The sequence below is a fragment of the Colletotrichum graminicola genome (assembly GCF_000149035.1).
Source record: "Colletotrichum graminicola M1.001 genomic scaffold supercont1.20, whole genome shotgun sequence".
In the NCBI taxonomy this organism is placed as follows: Eukaryota; Fungi; Ascomycota; class Sordariomycetes; order Glomerellales; family Glomerellaceae; genus Colletotrichum; species Colletotrichum graminicola.
The window spans coordinates 440,687-456,317 of record NW_007361024.1 but is presented as its reverse complement, the minus strand read 5'-3'; the positions used below and the strand labels follow the sequence as shown (position 1 = coordinate 456,317).

The 15,631-nt window shown below is 56.3% G+C and overlaps 6 protein-coding genes across 6 annotated transcripts; 4 read left to right on the top strand and 2 right to left on the bottom strand.

Moving 5' to 3' along the window:
• Window positions 1-428: 428 nt before the first annotated feature.
• On the top strand, window positions 429-1,359 carry GLRG_05815 (ribose 5-phosphate isomerase A; the record flags this gene model as incomplete). The annotated part of the gene is made up of 2 exons (XM_008096500.1): window positions 429-837; window positions 908-1,359. The coding sequence occupies 2 exons, from the start codon at window positions 429-431 to the stop codon at window positions 1,357-1,359; spliced, it is 861 nt and encodes a 286-aa protein (XP_008094691.1).
• A 443-nt stretch (window positions 1,360-1,802) lies between these two features.
• On the bottom strand, window positions 1,803-3,420 carry GLRG_05814 (FAD binding domain-containing protein; the record flags this gene model as incomplete). Its single annotated transcript, XM_008096499.1, has 2 exons — window positions 1,803-2,286; window positions 2,342-3,420. The coding sequence occupies 2 exons, from the start codon at window positions 3,418-3,420 to the stop codon at window positions 1,803-1,805; spliced, it is 1,563 nt and encodes a 520-aa protein (XP_008094690.1).
• Window positions 3,421-4,231: 811 nt separating this feature from the next.
• Window positions 4,232-5,707, top strand: GLRG_05813 (uncharacterized protein; the record flags this gene model as incomplete). The annotated part of the gene is made up of 5 exons (XM_008096498.1): window positions 4,232-4,252; window positions 4,340-4,715; window positions 4,795-4,956; window positions 5,008-5,094; window positions 5,166-5,707. 5 exons carry the CDS (start codon window positions 4,232-4,234, stop codon window positions 5,705-5,707), a joined length of 1,188 nt encoding a protein of 395 aa, XP_008094689.1.
• Window positions 5,708-6,180: 473 nt separating this feature from the next.
• GLRG_05812 (major facilitator superfamily transporter) lies at window positions 6,181-7,997 on the bottom strand (the record flags this gene model as incomplete). Its single annotated transcript, XM_008096497.1, has 3 exons — window positions 6,181-6,485; window positions 6,546-7,577; window positions 7,637-7,997. 3 exons carry the CDS (start codon window positions 7,995-7,997, stop codon window positions 6,181-6,183), a joined length of 1,698 nt encoding a protein of 565 aa, XP_008094688.1.
• Window positions 7,998-11,927: 3,930 nt separating this feature from the next.
• On the top strand, window positions 11,928-13,249 carry GLRG_05811 (WD domain-containing protein; the record flags this gene model as incomplete). Its single annotated transcript, XM_008096496.1, has 3 exons — window positions 11,928-12,148; window positions 12,203-12,443; window positions 12,539-13,249. 3 exons carry the CDS (start codon window positions 11,928-11,930, stop codon window positions 13,247-13,249), a joined length of 1,173 nt encoding a protein of 390 aa, XP_008094687.1.
• An 806-nt stretch (window positions 13,250-14,055) lies between these two features.
• On the top strand, window positions 14,056-15,148 carry GLRG_05810 (HpcH/HpaI aldolase/citrate lyase family protein; the record flags this gene model as incomplete). Its single annotated transcript, XM_008096495.1, has 3 exons — window positions 14,056-14,310; window positions 14,367-14,419; window positions 14,476-15,148. The coding sequence occupies 3 exons, from the start codon at window positions 14,056-14,058 to the stop codon at window positions 15,146-15,148; spliced, it is 981 nt and encodes a 326-aa protein (XP_008094686.1).
• Between the last annotated feature and the right edge of the window lie 483 nt (window positions 15,149-15,631).

Here is a 15,631-nt window from a genome sequence, read left to right as displayed (position 1 = left end):
ATGGGCTTGGCATGTATCTTACACTCAAAACTGTTTACTATCAACGAAGATGTTAACATTTTCCTATGCAGTTGTCTCATTGTCGTCGTGTCGAGGCTTCTTCTCCAAAAGGCGTCACCATCTGTGACCAGCCGCCACCAGCCGGAACGGAGTCCACTCCCCCGTCATAATTCAGGTTCCTGAGTAAGCCCGGGCCGCGCGGGAAGCAGACGCAGACACCAAGTTTTTATGGCTCATCCCATTAATACAACATCACTACCTCGTCCCAACGGACCCTGCGTCTCTCAATGTTCTGGACCTGCGGTACAACTATCAGGGTCTTAAGATCAACAGTCTCATCCCTCCGCTCTTCTTCTTCCTCCTCCGCCTCGAACTCCATCTTCCGCAAAGCCTCAATCACTACCCCGCCAAGCCTCTACACCCGCAACATGTCCGCCGCAGCAGTCTCCCTCGTCGAGACGGCCAAGAAGGCTGCCGCCTACCGCGCCGTTGACGAGCACCTCTCTCCTTCGGCACGCTTCGTCGGCATCGGCTCCGGCAGCACTGTCGTCTACGTCGTCGACGCTATCGCTGCAAAGGGCCCTTCCTTCCACTCCAACATAACCTTCCTTCCCACTGGCAGCCAGTCCAAGGGCCTCATCCGCGCTGCCGGCCTGCGCCTGTGCAATCTCGATGAGCGGCCCCTGGGCGCCGACGGCAAGCTCGTGCCCATTGATGTCGCCTTTGACGGCGCCGACGAGGTCGACGCAGATCTCAACTGCATCAAGGGCGGTGGCGCATGTCTCTTCCAGGAGAAGCTCGTTGCCATTGCCGCTAAGAAGTTTGTTGTTGTAGCTGGTGAGTAACTATGATTCACCGAGGCTCTTATCAAATGTATGAAAAGAAGATGAGCTAACACGTCACAAAGACTACCGCAAGCTCTCTTCGAGGCTGCTCACCAACTGGAAGGCCATCCCCATCGAGGTCCTCCCCATGTCCGCCCCGGACGTGCTCGACAGGCTGACGGCTCTAGGCGCCGTCAAGCCCCTCGTGCGTCCTGGCGCGCCCGGCAAGGCTGGCGAGGTCGTCACCGACAACGGCATGTGGCTGATCGATGCGCCCTTCCCCCAGCTGCTCCTGCCCCAGGACCTGACAGACGCCTCGTCCCAGCAGCTGGGTCGCAACTCCGCCGGCGCGTGGGAGGTCTCTGCGCTCGCCAAGGAGCTGCTCATGATCCCCGGCATCGTCGAGATCGGCATCTTCCACGGCATCAACGGGCTGCAGGCGGCCCAGGCTGGCAAGGAGGGTCTGGCTCAGAAGCCGGTCGCCGCCTACTTCGGCATGGAGGACGGCAGCGTCAAGGTTACGGTCAGCCCATAGGTGACGAGTGAGGGCGTTTTTATGATTAATTTGGAGCGAATTTTGAATGGTAAAAGCTGGGTCCCTTCGTAAGACTACGGCAACGCATAGTATTTTGGCGACACTCTCTGCTGTAGAGAATGTTTCGTTACCCGGAACAGGGAAACGACAAATAAAGTGATCAAATTTGACGCACCCGACCACCCACAAGAACGATAGCTCCGCTAAGAGCACGGGTGCAAAGACATCATCGACCTTGCTTCAGCTAACTTGCAGTAGATCAGTCCATACTTGAAATTACTTATCCCAAGGCTGGTAACCTCATTGAGTTGCATTAGTCATTATTATAGACATTACTCTGAGCTAACTGAATATGTAAGCGGTATGTAGCAGAAATTTGTACAATCATGTCCAAGCCCAACACGAAACACGATAGTGCCATCATCGCGGCGTCATAACCACACTCAGGCATCGAGAACTTTCCAGCCTCCAACCAAGAGGTTGGTATAAATCCTCAACGGGTCATACTTGGTACGGATAGCCTTGAGCTTCGCGAGGTTCGCCGCCGGGTAACTCTGAAATATCTTTTGCCCCTTGCCTGCATCGTTCAGGTACATGTACCCGCCCGCGACGCCTCTGGCTTCCAGGCCCGCTTCCATGTCGGCCGTGACGGTGTCGGCAAACGACTGGGCCGCCTCGTCGTCTTTGGCCTCCTGCCACGTTAGATTTTCGACCACCCAGAAGTAGGGGGCCTTGGCCGGGTCCACACCCTGCGGGTTGCCACCCTGGGCGATGCCCTGCTGGATGAACTCCTTGGTGATGGGCTGGAAGGTGATGGAGGCAGAGAGACCGACGATGCCCGTGAGCTTGGAGCTGGCGGCGGCGAGGAAGGCGTTGTGGACGTATTCGACGGCGTCGCGGTCAACGACTAGAGACAGGACGCGGAACCTTGGACGGGTTAGCTGGGGTGTTTTGCTCCATTTTGTGACAGAAAGCGGCTTACTCTTGACGAAGACCGGTCGGCTGCAGGGCGTCGACGGCACTGACATAGTTCGCTAGAGGCTGCAGAGTATACGAATCATTCACGGGCGTGAGGACAGGCGAGGTGAAGTTCTCGAATGCCGTGGCTGAGTTGGTATCGGAATCGTAGAAACGAGCTGCCGCGTAGGCGGTGATGTTGTACGACGGGTAAGTAAGGATGGTGGGGATGATGGCCGCCTTGCCGTCCGCCGAGCCGTATTTGCCAAAGTTGTACACAGCGTCCAAGTACTTGGCGCTGTCGGGCTGCGCGTACTGCGAGATGCCGACCCAGACCTTGGGGGACTTGACAGTCTTCAGGTCGAAGCGCGTGACGATGGCGAACGAGTTGCCGCCGCCCTTCAGGGCCCAGAAGAGGTCTGAGTAGGCGTTGGTGGCGGTGGCCTCGATAATGGCGCCGCTCGACAAGACTGCCTGGTAGCAGACGACGTTGTCGGCAGCGAAGCCGTACTGATTCGAGTAGAAGGAGATGCCGCCCCCGAGCAGCAGGCCGGAGACGCCGACGCCGCCGATGCGACCCCCGACAGCGGCGAGTCCCGAGCCTGAGAGATAGGAGTATACGTCCCTCCACCTGAGGCCGGCGCCGACTGAGACAGTGTTCTTGTCCTCGGAGAGGGCCAGCACAGTCAGGTTCGAGGTCGACAGCAGGACGCCCGACGAGCCGATGCTGTTGTAGCCGACCACCGGCATATGGCCGCCGCTGCGGACCGCGAACTGCGTCAGGCTCAGAGTGAGCGTGGCGACGGCGAAAGAGGCCTGCTGGGCGTTCTGGGGCACGAAGACGCAGGCCGGGGTATCGTAGGCCCTCGCGGACCAGTACTGGGTCCGCGTCTCGTACGTGTAGCCGTCGGAACCCGCGAAAAAGGTTTGTCCAGGGTATCTAAAGCTCAGCAGCCCACAGGCAACTTTTTCTGAACCACGGAGGCTGGACACGACGGCCGACGTGGCGGCAGTGTCGGCGTCGGCAAGCTCTCCGGCTGCGGCCGCGACAGGAGCTGCGACGACAGCCAGCAGCTGCGCAAAGAAGGACGAAAAACGAACCATGGTTTCTGATAAATTCGGTTCCAGGCAAAAAAGTGAGACACTAAGCAAGCCACAAGGAATACAGTAAGCAGGACGGAGACATATTTCTATTGCAAAGATTTGAATGGAAGTCGTGGCGATGCGAATTACATTAAACCCGTATCCGTACCATACCCCAAAGGGGAGGGGCATGAACCTGCCTGCATCGTTAACGGAGTTCGGCTGGGATCATGCCGCCTTCTGCTGTCGAATGCAGAAATGTCTCCTCGCATTGTAAGCCTCTCATTGGCAGCCCGGCTACATGCTCGCTGACCCGAGATGAGGTTCGCGGGTTGGTGGCTAATCCCCGTCGTGATCCTTGTTCTCCCCCCCTCCCGGAATCCGCCCCCGCGCGCCCGAGTCGGACTAGGCTTCCAATAAAATGAACAGAGGACATCTGATATTGCGTGGTTGGCTGGTTGCTTACACTAAACTCTGCCTCCATGGCGGATTTCCAGCCGTTCCGTCTGGCGCAGAGCTGTATGCAACAAGATGTAACCCCAGATGCGAAAGGATTCGTCTCAGCGCAGCTCCAACAGCTCGGCACACGCGGGCTAGGGGAAAATGCCAGAATAACAGACATGCCCCATTAGTTCATTCATTCCCATTCATACACTCATTCTCTTAAGGCCCGTTACGGCCGCCCTGGGGGCTAACTGCTGCGTCATTGAGACACTCTGCATTTGACAAAAGAAGAAACGAGGAACATTATCCCCCCCCCCCCCCTCAACCAACCAAACCGTGTCAGTAGCCGGGGAATGAGATAAGAACTCGCATCATGGCACAATCAGTGATGGGCTTCAATGAGATAATGGTAAGCAAAATCAACCTCCGGAGGCCGGCCCACTTCCCTCGCTTCGTTCGGAGCGTGCTCCGGTGGATTCCCCTTCACACTAGCTAGCCACGGCTACCGAGCCCCTCCAGCCGCCTTTTCGCTAACGGGTTTTTCTCCATCGACAAGGCTCTCGTCTGGGTGCTGTGGGCGGCCGCGCTGGGGATGACCGTCTTCCGGGGCAGTTTCCAATGGATCCTCCAGCGGCGGCTGTACGCGGACGACTACCTCATCATTGCGGGCCTCGCCACGCTGACGGCGTTATCCGTCGTCATCACGGCCATGCTGCCGCAATTCTACCTCGCCGGCGAGTACACCAAGGTCGCTGCCAAGGACCCCTTGGCGCCGCTGCCGCTGCCGCCCGACGAGTTCGTCGCGAGGACGATTGCAGCCCTCAAGTTGATGTTTTCGCAGATGCTGCTGTTCTGGACCACTCTTTGGGCGGGTACGGGTTTTCTTCCTTTTATAGCGTGCAAGCGAAGCGGTGCTGGATGCGCTGACGCAAACCCGCGCGCCCCCTCTAGCAAAGTTCTCCATCCTCTTCTTCGTTAGGCGGCTCATCACCGGACTACCGAGATACATCCGCGCTTGGTGGGCGTGCTTCGTCGCCGTCCTGCTGCTGTACTTGGCCTGCATTTTGTCCAACTTCTTGACGTGCGCGCCGTTGACCAAATACTGGAGTGCAAGTGAGTACGGATGGCCCGGTTAGCAACCAGAACTGACGTGTTGGGATCCAGCCGGGTGTAGCGCGCCGGAGGATCTTGTGCGCGCCGATGCGTCCATCAGGTTCGCGACTGGCGCCGATATTGCCGCGGATTTATTGAGTGAGCCCCCCGCCACTACTCTTGGGTCGGCACACCCTCTCATCCCGACTGAACTAACGCGGCTCACGCAGTCATGGTCCTGCCCCTCAACCTGCTGCGCAAGCTCACCATCTCGCGGTCCCACAAGCTCGGCCTCACCGTCCTCTTCTCCCTCGGCGGCGTCATCGTCGCCTTCGCCATCGCGCGCCTCGTACAGGTCACCAAGGCCACGGGCGACGCGGCCAAGGACCCCACGACCGTGGCCAACGGGCCGGTGCTTCTCAGCATGTGGAGCCACATCGAGTCCTCCGTCAGTGTCATCGTCGCGACGCTGCCGGCCTTCCGCTTTCTCTTCAGCAAGAACAGAGATATGGCGAGGAAGACAACGAACAAATACGCCAGCCCGATGATCGGCGGCCCCGGCGGCGTGTCCCTGCGGTCGATGAGGCGGCAGAAGGGCGCGGTCCGGTTGGACGGCAGGGACAGCGATATGACCATCTCGGCGCAGGGCAGTGAGACGGAACTGCGGCCGTTCAGAGGTATCGAAAAGAAAGTTGTGTTCGAGGTTGAGCACTTGCCACAAGAGTCGAGTTTGGGGGAAACGAAGCGCAGGACACAGGAGCCGTTTGCCTGACAGGAGGGGACAAGGCTTCCTTGAGGTAGATCCGCTGAAGAAGAGGACGGCTTCAACAAAAACCATTCCTCGCATGAGTACGCGAATCATCTCCTTGCTGTATCCAGGGGTCGCTCTTGAGTGAGCACAGGCCATGACTATAGGAGATGTGGTTGAAGCAGATGTCAGAGCTTCGGGATAGAAATCGTGCACTTATTGCTCCCTAGAAGCATTCAGAAGCAACCACCTCTCGCGACGTGAAGATTGTTATTATTCGATACATTATTATGCATTCATGTGCCCCTCGTAAGACATAAGAGTTGAGTCAGTCAATATATAAGACCTTAAAAGGAAGCCCCCTGAGCACCGAAATCCAGCCCCAAACGCCCCAATTGGTTATTTGAAAGTTTCTATACGCATCCGCAACATGGTATCTGTGCTCAAGCCAGGAAGCCAATAAATAAATAAAAAGCTGGGATCATCCTTGGGCCGCTTTAAGCAGCGCCGGTCAGGTTCTTGGTGTTCAGCTTGTTCCACCTCGAGCCGAGTGACACAAGGAAGGCGACGCCAGCGCCGGTGATGGCCAGAGCGAAGGCGATTTTGAGACCCTCCATGTAAGCCCGGATGATACCTGGGACAACCTCGGCGGGGAAGGCAGTGCGAATCTGGGTAGCACCGGTGAGGGCAACTACGGCCGGGTCGACGCTGGGCAGGTTTTCGGCGACTTCCTTGAGGATAGTGATGAGGAACCCGGACTGGGCAGCGGCTACGTAGAAGGCTCCGCCGACGGTTTGGAAGACTAGAGCATGGCTGTTAGTGATCATTCTTCTAGATTGGTTGGAGGGCTGGATGGACTTACATAGGAGGACGGCAGTGGAAGAGGCGAGGTCATCTGCGCTGACGGTGCCCTGGACGGCGATGATGGGGACCTGGAAACCAGCACCCCACGCTAGGCCAGCGAGGATTTGGTACCCAATCCACTTGTCGCTTCCAGTGCCGACATCGAGGGTGTAGAGGAGACCGGCACCAACAGTGGCAATGGCGGCGCTACCGACAAGAATCGGAGTGTAGATGCCGGTCGCGGAGATGGAGACACCAGACACGATGGTGGCGATGGTAACAGCAAGGATCAACGGGAGGTTACGAACACCTGACTGCGTCGGGGAGGCGTTGTCGACGGACTGAAAGTAGATGGGCAGGTAGTACACCAGGATGAAGTAGGCGCCGCCGAAGAAGAAGGCATAGACGGAGGAGATGAGGACAGTGCGATCGCTGATCAGGCGGGGCGCGATCATGGAACGCTCGCCCTGGTACCACTCGAGAATGATGAAGGCGATGAGAATGACGAAGAAGCCGACAAAGAGGCCGATGACGGTGGACGAGTTCCAAGGGTGGGTGTGGCCTCCCCACTGCAGGGCAAGCAGGAAAGAGATAGTGGCGCCCATGATAAGAAAGGTACCGATGAGATCCATCTGAAGGAACTTCTCACGCAAGCTGGCCTTGACGGGAACGGCATGGGGTGGAGTGGTGAAATATAAGAGGATGATGGCGACGGAGACGCCTCCGATGGGGAGATTGATGTAGAAGCACCAGCGCCAGCTAACGTGGTCAGTGAAGGCGCCGCCGATGAGGGGGCCAATGACGGAGGCAATGCCGTACGCGGCCCCGACGATGCCAGTAAAGGTCGGTCGCTTGTCGGGCGGGGCAGAGAACCCAATGATGGTGTAGGCGCCGGAGGCGACGCCGGCGGCGCCGACGCCGGCGATGGCGCGGCCAATAATGAGGGCAACCGAGTTGGGCGCGACGGCGCAGATGAGGCTACCGATTTCGAAGATAAAGATGGAGAGCAGGAAGGACGTCTTGAGCGGGAAGTACTTGTATGCTTTGCCCCCTGTTTGTGCTCATGTTAGTATCGTGACTAGTGGAGTGTGCTCAGGGGTAGTGACTTACATGTCGACTGGAAGGCAGCGACACACATGAAGAATGCGGAACCATACCAGGCAACCTGGTCCAAGCCGCGGAACTCGTCGGTGATCTTAGGGATGGCGGTTGCGACAATGGTCATATCCAGAGCGACAAGGAAAACGCTGAGGACGAGGGCGACGATAACGAAGGTAAGCCGGATGCCGGTGGGGTAGACGGCCTCGGTCGCATCCGTAGGTTGTGTTGAGCCCGCTTCTTCATCGGTAGCGGTACCGGTCTCTTCCTTCTTCTCGACGGTATCACCCAGCACGGACGGCGAGGTGGTGGAGTCCCGGTCCGTCTCCCCCTTCTCGCGGGCCGGTACGAGGGTGCTCGCGGGAGAAGTCATTGCGTTGACGGTGGTGTTGTATCCGGATCAGACTCTGACGACGAGAAACAGACTTTGATATCAGGAGAAAGCTATCGTTTCTCGAACCCTAGTAATGTGTTGGGAGTCTGGGGTGTATAGAATGTGGTTGACTGTCTCTGTACTGCGTGCCATAAGACAGAACTGGGCCCAGAACCGGGAGAGGCCAGGCTCCCTTATGTATCTGGGAGACCGTCATGATTGACAAGTGATGCGGGTCGGACTTTGGGAGTTGCTAACACCCGGTGGGCTGCCCACCGCTCGGAGCTAGAGTGAGAGACACCGGCAAAGGTACTTTGGCCAAATGCGGATGTAGTGAGCTGGGCGTCTGACGGCGATGACAAAGATGGCGGATGGCATGATTGGATGCACTATCCCACGTCGGAGACATTTTGGTCTGTATTGCTCATCGTGTGTGGTGTAAAGCTCATATTGCACAGTAGCACAACGGGAGATGGGCCCGCCCAGCACGTCTGGTGGAAGCATCAGGTCCGAGAAGGGTGCATTAGGCCGGGACGATACGGCGGTACGCGACTTAACTCAAACCGTGATATGAAGGCGCCATTGGTAGGCCCTACGCAGTACGGAGCGACACAAGACCAAAACGGATAATGAATTAAAGTGTGAAGGCTCGGTTGCACAACCCGGGCGTCGCTGCTTGGTAACCAAACAGCACGACCTTCATCTAATCTCCGCCTACGTGCCGCGCTGAAGGTCATGATTTTTTTTGAGGCAGCCCCTTGGCTAGACTGCTCGGGCGTTGGTTGTGAATAGGCGGAATGTTTGAAAAGTCCGCAACATCCCTTGCGGATGTGTGTGTGTGTGTGTGCCCTTGCCTCGCATTGAGGCTGAGACAGGAGACAGACACAATAGGCTCGCCAACGGGGTGGCATTGCTTACGGTACTTCCTTCCAGCCCTTGTCTCTCTGCTGGCGTGGCGTGCTTGCATGTCCGCAGCGTGCAAGTGCCGGTTCCGCCGATTCGGCGGAAGTAATGGACATAACAGCCTATTTCTGCGGACTTTGGACGGGGGCCAAGCAGAGGTAGTCAAACCTGACGCATTTCCTAGCTTTCAGGGGGTCGGGTCGATCTGAGCTCCCGCACCGCACTTGCGAGGAACTTGGTTTATGCCGTTTAGGAGTAGTCCCAATTTCACAAGCAACTTTTTGGGTCTAGACGGATAAGGCTGCGCTTGGTGACCAGTCGACGCCGTCACATCAGCAAAGGCTGCGCCCGCCCTGTATCTCGGGCCAATATTGAGCCTTCTGATTTGTAAAGCAACTTTGTACCCAATGTTTCGCCTACCGGTGACTCGTCATCCAGTGCTTGCTTTAGTAATGGGCATGGTTGAGGCGACCAGATATGCAGACGAAGCAATAGGAAAGAGGGACAGAGCCGACGCAATGGAACCCACAGCAACAAGCCTAACCAGACCAACACTCTCGTTAGCGGCGGAGCAACGATGTGGAGAAGTACCTTGCTAGGTAGGTAGTTAACGTAGGTACCTAGCTGTGGCTGGCTAACGGATACATGTCCCACCGAGTAAGCTTTTGAAGGGTGAGTCCGTTAGCAAGATGATGCATCCGAAGTTCAGACATGACGCAGCCCAGAGGACAGGACCCATGTTGCACAGCAGCATGTCATGTTCGGATGAGGGACAACCTCCGTCTCTGCTCGAGTAAGTTGTTGACGCCAAAATACGGTGACATGAGTCACCCAATCCTTCGGTTTCGGGCGCCTAGGCAAGAAGGCGCCTTCACGTAAGACGGATTCGCAGCTGCAGCCCAAGGTCAGGTCAGCATGAGCCCGTTCCGGGGTCTCCGCTGCCTCCATAGCGTGCAGTTTGGGTTCCAGTCCGTTGTGAGATGTACTGCCCGTAATCAGAGGAACGCCGTTGGGGGAGAGGAAGACGGTCAACAAGACGGGCGTGTCAATCGTTACACTGAGGATCAGGCCAGCAAAGCAAGTCCGAGATGACGCCAAGGGGAAGCCTGCTCACTTGCTTAAACGCTTGCTCATGCAAGGCAAAAGAAGGTCTTGGGTGCGACCCAGTGTTGGTGTTGCACGTGTCTGGCGGTCTTGAGATTGGCTTTTGTCAGATTTACGAGTGCTGCAGCTAGCGAACATGATTGCTCAATGAACGGTGGCAGGATCAGGTAAATTGATAAGCAGGTAGGTACCCTACGCTACGCGCCCACCTAACAGGTAGGTACCCTACGCTACGCGCCCACCTAACAGGTAGGTACCGTAAGTTTGGCCGAGCACGGACGAGAGAATGTTGGAATATTAGGTAAGAACGACACACGCTGTCGCCCATCCGTCCACACCTTGTGAGGTAGGTACGGCACTCCGTACCTAGGTACCCAGAAATGTCACCCCCCGGAATAGGAAGGGACGAGTGAAATGCTGCCCCCTCCATCCACACACACGTATAGGTAGTGCACACTACGGATAGAGAAACCACAATCCCGTCGTCCTGGTACCGGTCATTCCCGTATGGCCAAACGAGGGTGTCCTGATGGCACTTGATCCGCCCAATCGGAATGCCATGTGCCAGGTCGAGCACGGTTACTGTGCAGTGTACCTAGGTAGGTCCAAGGTGGCGGGCGCCCTACTTGCAGCTGACGTGGACCAAGCATCCCACAATTATATCCGTCCGGAGTCTCGGTCGAACTTGTTCTTTCCGCAGTCGACCGGATATCTCGGTCGAAACGGCCCAACCGTTTACATTCCATCCACCCGCCCCGACGATCAAATGCCGAACCTCAGGCCGCATTGGCAACCCGGGTCGTGGACGAAGCCTCGACGGCCCGCCCCCTCGATAAAAGTGAGAACCGAGGTACTAGCACAAGGCGGTCCCTCGTAAGGTCGCACAGGTACACAACACTAACCATAACCTATTTCCATGTGTATGTGTAGTTGTTTGGATGAATGTTGCTAGGAGTATTGTGGAGGGAAAGCTACTTGTAGTGACCTCGTGCCTTCCGTAGTGTGGCTTACCTAAGCAGTCATAAAAACACAGGATAAAAGTGAGAACACCCCCGATGCAGCGTTTGCGCCGGCTTCAGGGCCCGGCTTGCCTTCGCCCATGCCTGTCGGCCCCAGGCGGCCTGCATTTAATGGCACGACTCAGTCATACCTTGTCATTCCTGACGTGATGTGATGTTCTTGATCCCAGTTCATCGTAAATTTCGTCGTGCAACTCTAAACTGACCTCAGGCCTCTCTTAACATTGGCCTCAGCCCGCCCTGTACCCCGTTGCCCGCCAATCTAGTCGCTTATCTCGACCAAAGCCGTTCGAACTTCAAAAAAGCCAAGGCTTAATTACATATCTCTCATCGAGTACTCGCCATTGGCCATTGGCCACGATATCGCCAAGGAGACCTTAGTCTGACTGTATCCCAACGGCCTTTACCCAAGATAGAGTCTATCCATTACCATAAGAATTCATACCAATTACGGCGTGACAAACAATCTACTTACGTGAGATGTTTGTTGTTGGCTGTCTACGGGAGAAGCCCTGGAGAGCAGCGTCGAAATTTAAGGCTGGTGCCCGGGGGTCCTACCGGAGATGCGCTAAAGCCCCCCCCCCCCAAAGATGTTTAATATTTCGACAGTCCTAAATTCGCGACGTCTAGCGGACGGAAACGTCCACGGTTCCGCACTGTGATGTCACGTTTGTATCGCGCTAGAGCCAGTGCTTTTCGTGTGGATCAGGCAGAAACAACGTGCTGCTCTGCCGCTAAAGCACTGTTTCCAAAACCCTCTACGTACTGTACTCTTTTTTCCCACCGTCTTCCTTGGTCCAAGCTGATGTAGGCAATCGCATCACCACCAGTCAGTCAGGTATGGACCTGTTGTGGCCCTCTTCATATCACATTCCTCCCGCCTAGTGATCGCACATCGGCCACCATGACGGACGAAGTGCCGCATCCCAAGTCCATCCTCCGCGGTCACAAAGCCCAGGTCCACGCTCTCGCGTTCGTACGCGGCAACGAGAGACTGGCCAGTGGAGATGCAGAAGGTTTTGTCGTTCTCTGGGACCTCACAATCTTGCGCCCAACGGCGGTATGGAGACCCCATGAGAATGCTATTTTGGGCATCGAGGGCTGGGGAGACGACCGCATCATCACGTAAGCCTCGTCTCAACTTTCGAAACAGTCGACTGCCTCTTACACCGCGTGCAGCCATGGCCGGGATCACAGGCTCGCCGTTTGGCAATTGGGTCCTAAGGACGAGTCACATCTTAGCAAGAAGCTCCCGCTCGATGAGACGCCTGAACCAAGACCTCAGCCCTGGCTGCTACACCTCATCGGGGTCAACACCATGAATTTCTGCTCCTTCGCTTCATGCGTTCCGCTGTCTGAGGGCGCGTCCGAGACTACGAATTTGTTGCTCGCCGTACCAAACACGTTGGCTTCGGAGTCGGTTAGTCCAACCCCCTTCCGCTATCTCCGGCTCTAAAGCCCGAGAGCCTCGATTACTGCACGCGAGATCGGGACTAACCCGCCCCGCCGTGATAGGTCGACGTGTATGAGTTACCCTCTAAAAAACGTCTTCACACCGTAAAAACCACGGAAAAGAACGGCATGGTCATGGCCCTAGCCCTCCTGTACGTCGACGGAGTCTCCTCGACGGCGCCATCCGCCAATAGCCAGTTAACCCTCGTTGCCGGGTACGAGAATGGCCTGGCAACGGTTAGGCAGTTCGCTGGCGGCACATGGAACACCATCTACTTGTCCCAAGTGCACAACCAACCCATTCTTTCGCTAGCCGTGGTCGCAGACCAGGGTTATTTTCTTACCTCCGGTGCGGATGCAGTAGTGGCCAAACACCCTATCCCCGGCCCTAACCCCGCTGTCGACGGGAATCTCGTACAACAACCGTTGAAAATACTGAACACCAAGCACTCAGGCCAACAGGGCCTACGCATCCGCGACGACGGCCGCATCTTCGCTACCGCGGGCTGGGACTCGACCATTCGCGTATACTCGGCTAAGACCCTCAAGGAGGTGGCGACGCTAAAATGGCACCAAGTTGGATGTTACGCCGTTGCATTGGCCAATGTTAAGGCGGCTCCTCGAGCTCATGAGACCCGAGGCGCCTCACGCGATCTCATTTCTCATACGGGCCAAATCAGTGTCAAGGACAGACGCATACAACAGGCGCAGAGTGCTCACTGGCTGGCAGCTGGCAGCAAGGATGGCAAAATATCCTTGTGGGATATCTTCTGATATACCTCTCCGAGCAGATCTACGTCCCAGCTCCCAGCCATGGTACATCTAGCGCGGAACCTGGGCGTGCGTACCATTTTTTTCACAGGATTCACGGCTCACGCCACTGTAACTGGTCCTCCAAAATCAGGAAGATTCAGCCGGCGACAGTGCGATTATGAACAGGCATCAACCACCTCATATCGAACCGCGCGTCACCACTTAATCGCGCCCGCAGGCACGCGTTCGATGCTTGATGTCGCCCTCTGCTGAACCAACAAGGACGATGTAACTACCAAGTACTACGATGTGACATAGTGGCCAAAGACACGATCTGATGGCAGGGGCTAGGGACCTGATCAGTGAATACACGAAGTGGTCCGCATTTCTCAAACGCCTAGTATCTGACGTGAGAATAAGTCCACTACGGATCTTTTTGCTATGCTTGCCTTCCAGAAGTTAAACTCCGTGGCCGGCCCTTCCACTGACAGCCACGCCAATCATGTCCTTTGAGAAAACGAATAATCATCCATTTGGAAGGACAAAGCCTCGCCCTATGTGGAGTTCCTACAGGGCGATAAGCAGGGGAACTTTGTGGGGTCTGGTGATCCCTGAAGTTGCACAACACGGAAGCATGCAGCGTGGAATTTGATGAACCATATGTATATAAAAGGGGGTTCTCCAACTGTCTGCTTCATCCGTGTTACAGCCATTTGATTCTTGTCTGCGTTCAGAAAGTGCCTCAAGAGACGCCTTCCAAACGCCTTCCAAACATACATACTTCTTTGCCAAGCCCTTAAGAAAAGCAGATCATCATCATCATCATCATGTCGATCATCGGCGAAGAATACAAGAACGTTGCTACGCTGGGCATGAGTGCCTATGCTGCGCCCTCGCTTTTCCAACCTCACAAGGCTCGCCAGGCCATCCGGGATGCTCACAAGAAGAAGATCCCCCCATTGATGTGCTACTATGCTGGCCTCAGCGCTATTCCCCTGACGCGGTTTCTCGCTCCCATGGGATACGATGCCGTCTGGATTGACTGGGAGCATACCGCCTGCAACGTCGAAACCATGACGACGGTATGTTACTGCCAAGAACACCATATTAGGATACGATGGAGCTGACAGTTCCGCAGATGGTCCATGAAGCCATCTTCATGAGCCAAGGGCGCACCATTCCTTGGGTCCGGTAAGGACCATCATATACCCGAGCAATGTTGGTTGCGAGCTAACACACCACGATAGTGTCCCTGGCCACGACCACGCGGCCATTGGATACGCGCTGGATGCTGGCGCCAGCATCGTGATCCCGCAGGTTGAGACGGTGGAGGAGGCCAAGCACGTCATGTCGTCGGCTAAGTACGGCACCAAGCAGCGGGGCACGCGGTCGGCGCCACCGTTCCGCCTCATCCCCTTCCTGACCGACACGCCGTACGACCCCAGCCGTGACCTGCATAAGTGCCTCAACGACCAGGCGGCCGTCATGATCCAGATCGAGTCTGCCGAGGGCGTGCGCAACCTCGACGCGATCCTCACCGAGTGCCCGGACATCGACGTTGTCTGGTTCGGCACGCTCGACTGCCGCGTCAGCATGAACCTCGAAGGCAGGATGGGCGGGATGGGCGCTGAAGAGCCCGAGTGGCTCGCCATCTCTAAGATCTTCTTCGACACGATAGACAAGCACGACAAGCCGTACGCCGGTTTCGCGTTCGGCGCGCCGCCGTACGGCAGCCCCGAGAAGATTAAGGAAGCGGCCAAGAGAATGAGCCTCATCGCCGTATCAGCCGACGTACTCCATCTCGGCGCGCTGGCGGAGGACCTCAAAGTTGCTAGAGAGGCGGTCGGGCCGGTGGGACAGAAGATCGGCATCAATGGGGCTAACGGAAATGACACCGAGACGACGAATGGTAAGGAGTAAGAGATGAATCACGAGGGTTCACCATTGAAGACCGGTACAAGCATCCTCTTTGAGGAAGAATAGCAATAACCAATTTTCAACGCTCGTACGACGCGACGCGGTCGCCGTTGCTTTTCTTTGGGGTGATTGAGCCTGGAAAAGAGAGGTGCTGTTCTGTACCTCTCCGATCAACCACCAGGCATCTGGATAGGTAGGCAGACATGGCTACGTGCCATACCGCAGCGTGCAGATGCAAGCAATTTTTTCCGATAAATTCAGGTAGGTAGGTACAAGGACGAAAAATGCGACAGCACTATGATAGATAGACATAGCTGTTGCTCCTACAGCATGGGTATTCCAGGATTTCACCCCTACCTTCCTACTATGGGAAAGGAAGTCGAGTACGGATACCTAGGGTGGAGCTGTCTTTCCCCCGCTCCTATTATACGCGCAGCGATCCTTCCTTCCTTCCCACACCGATCTTCAGTTTCCGACCTTGTAAAG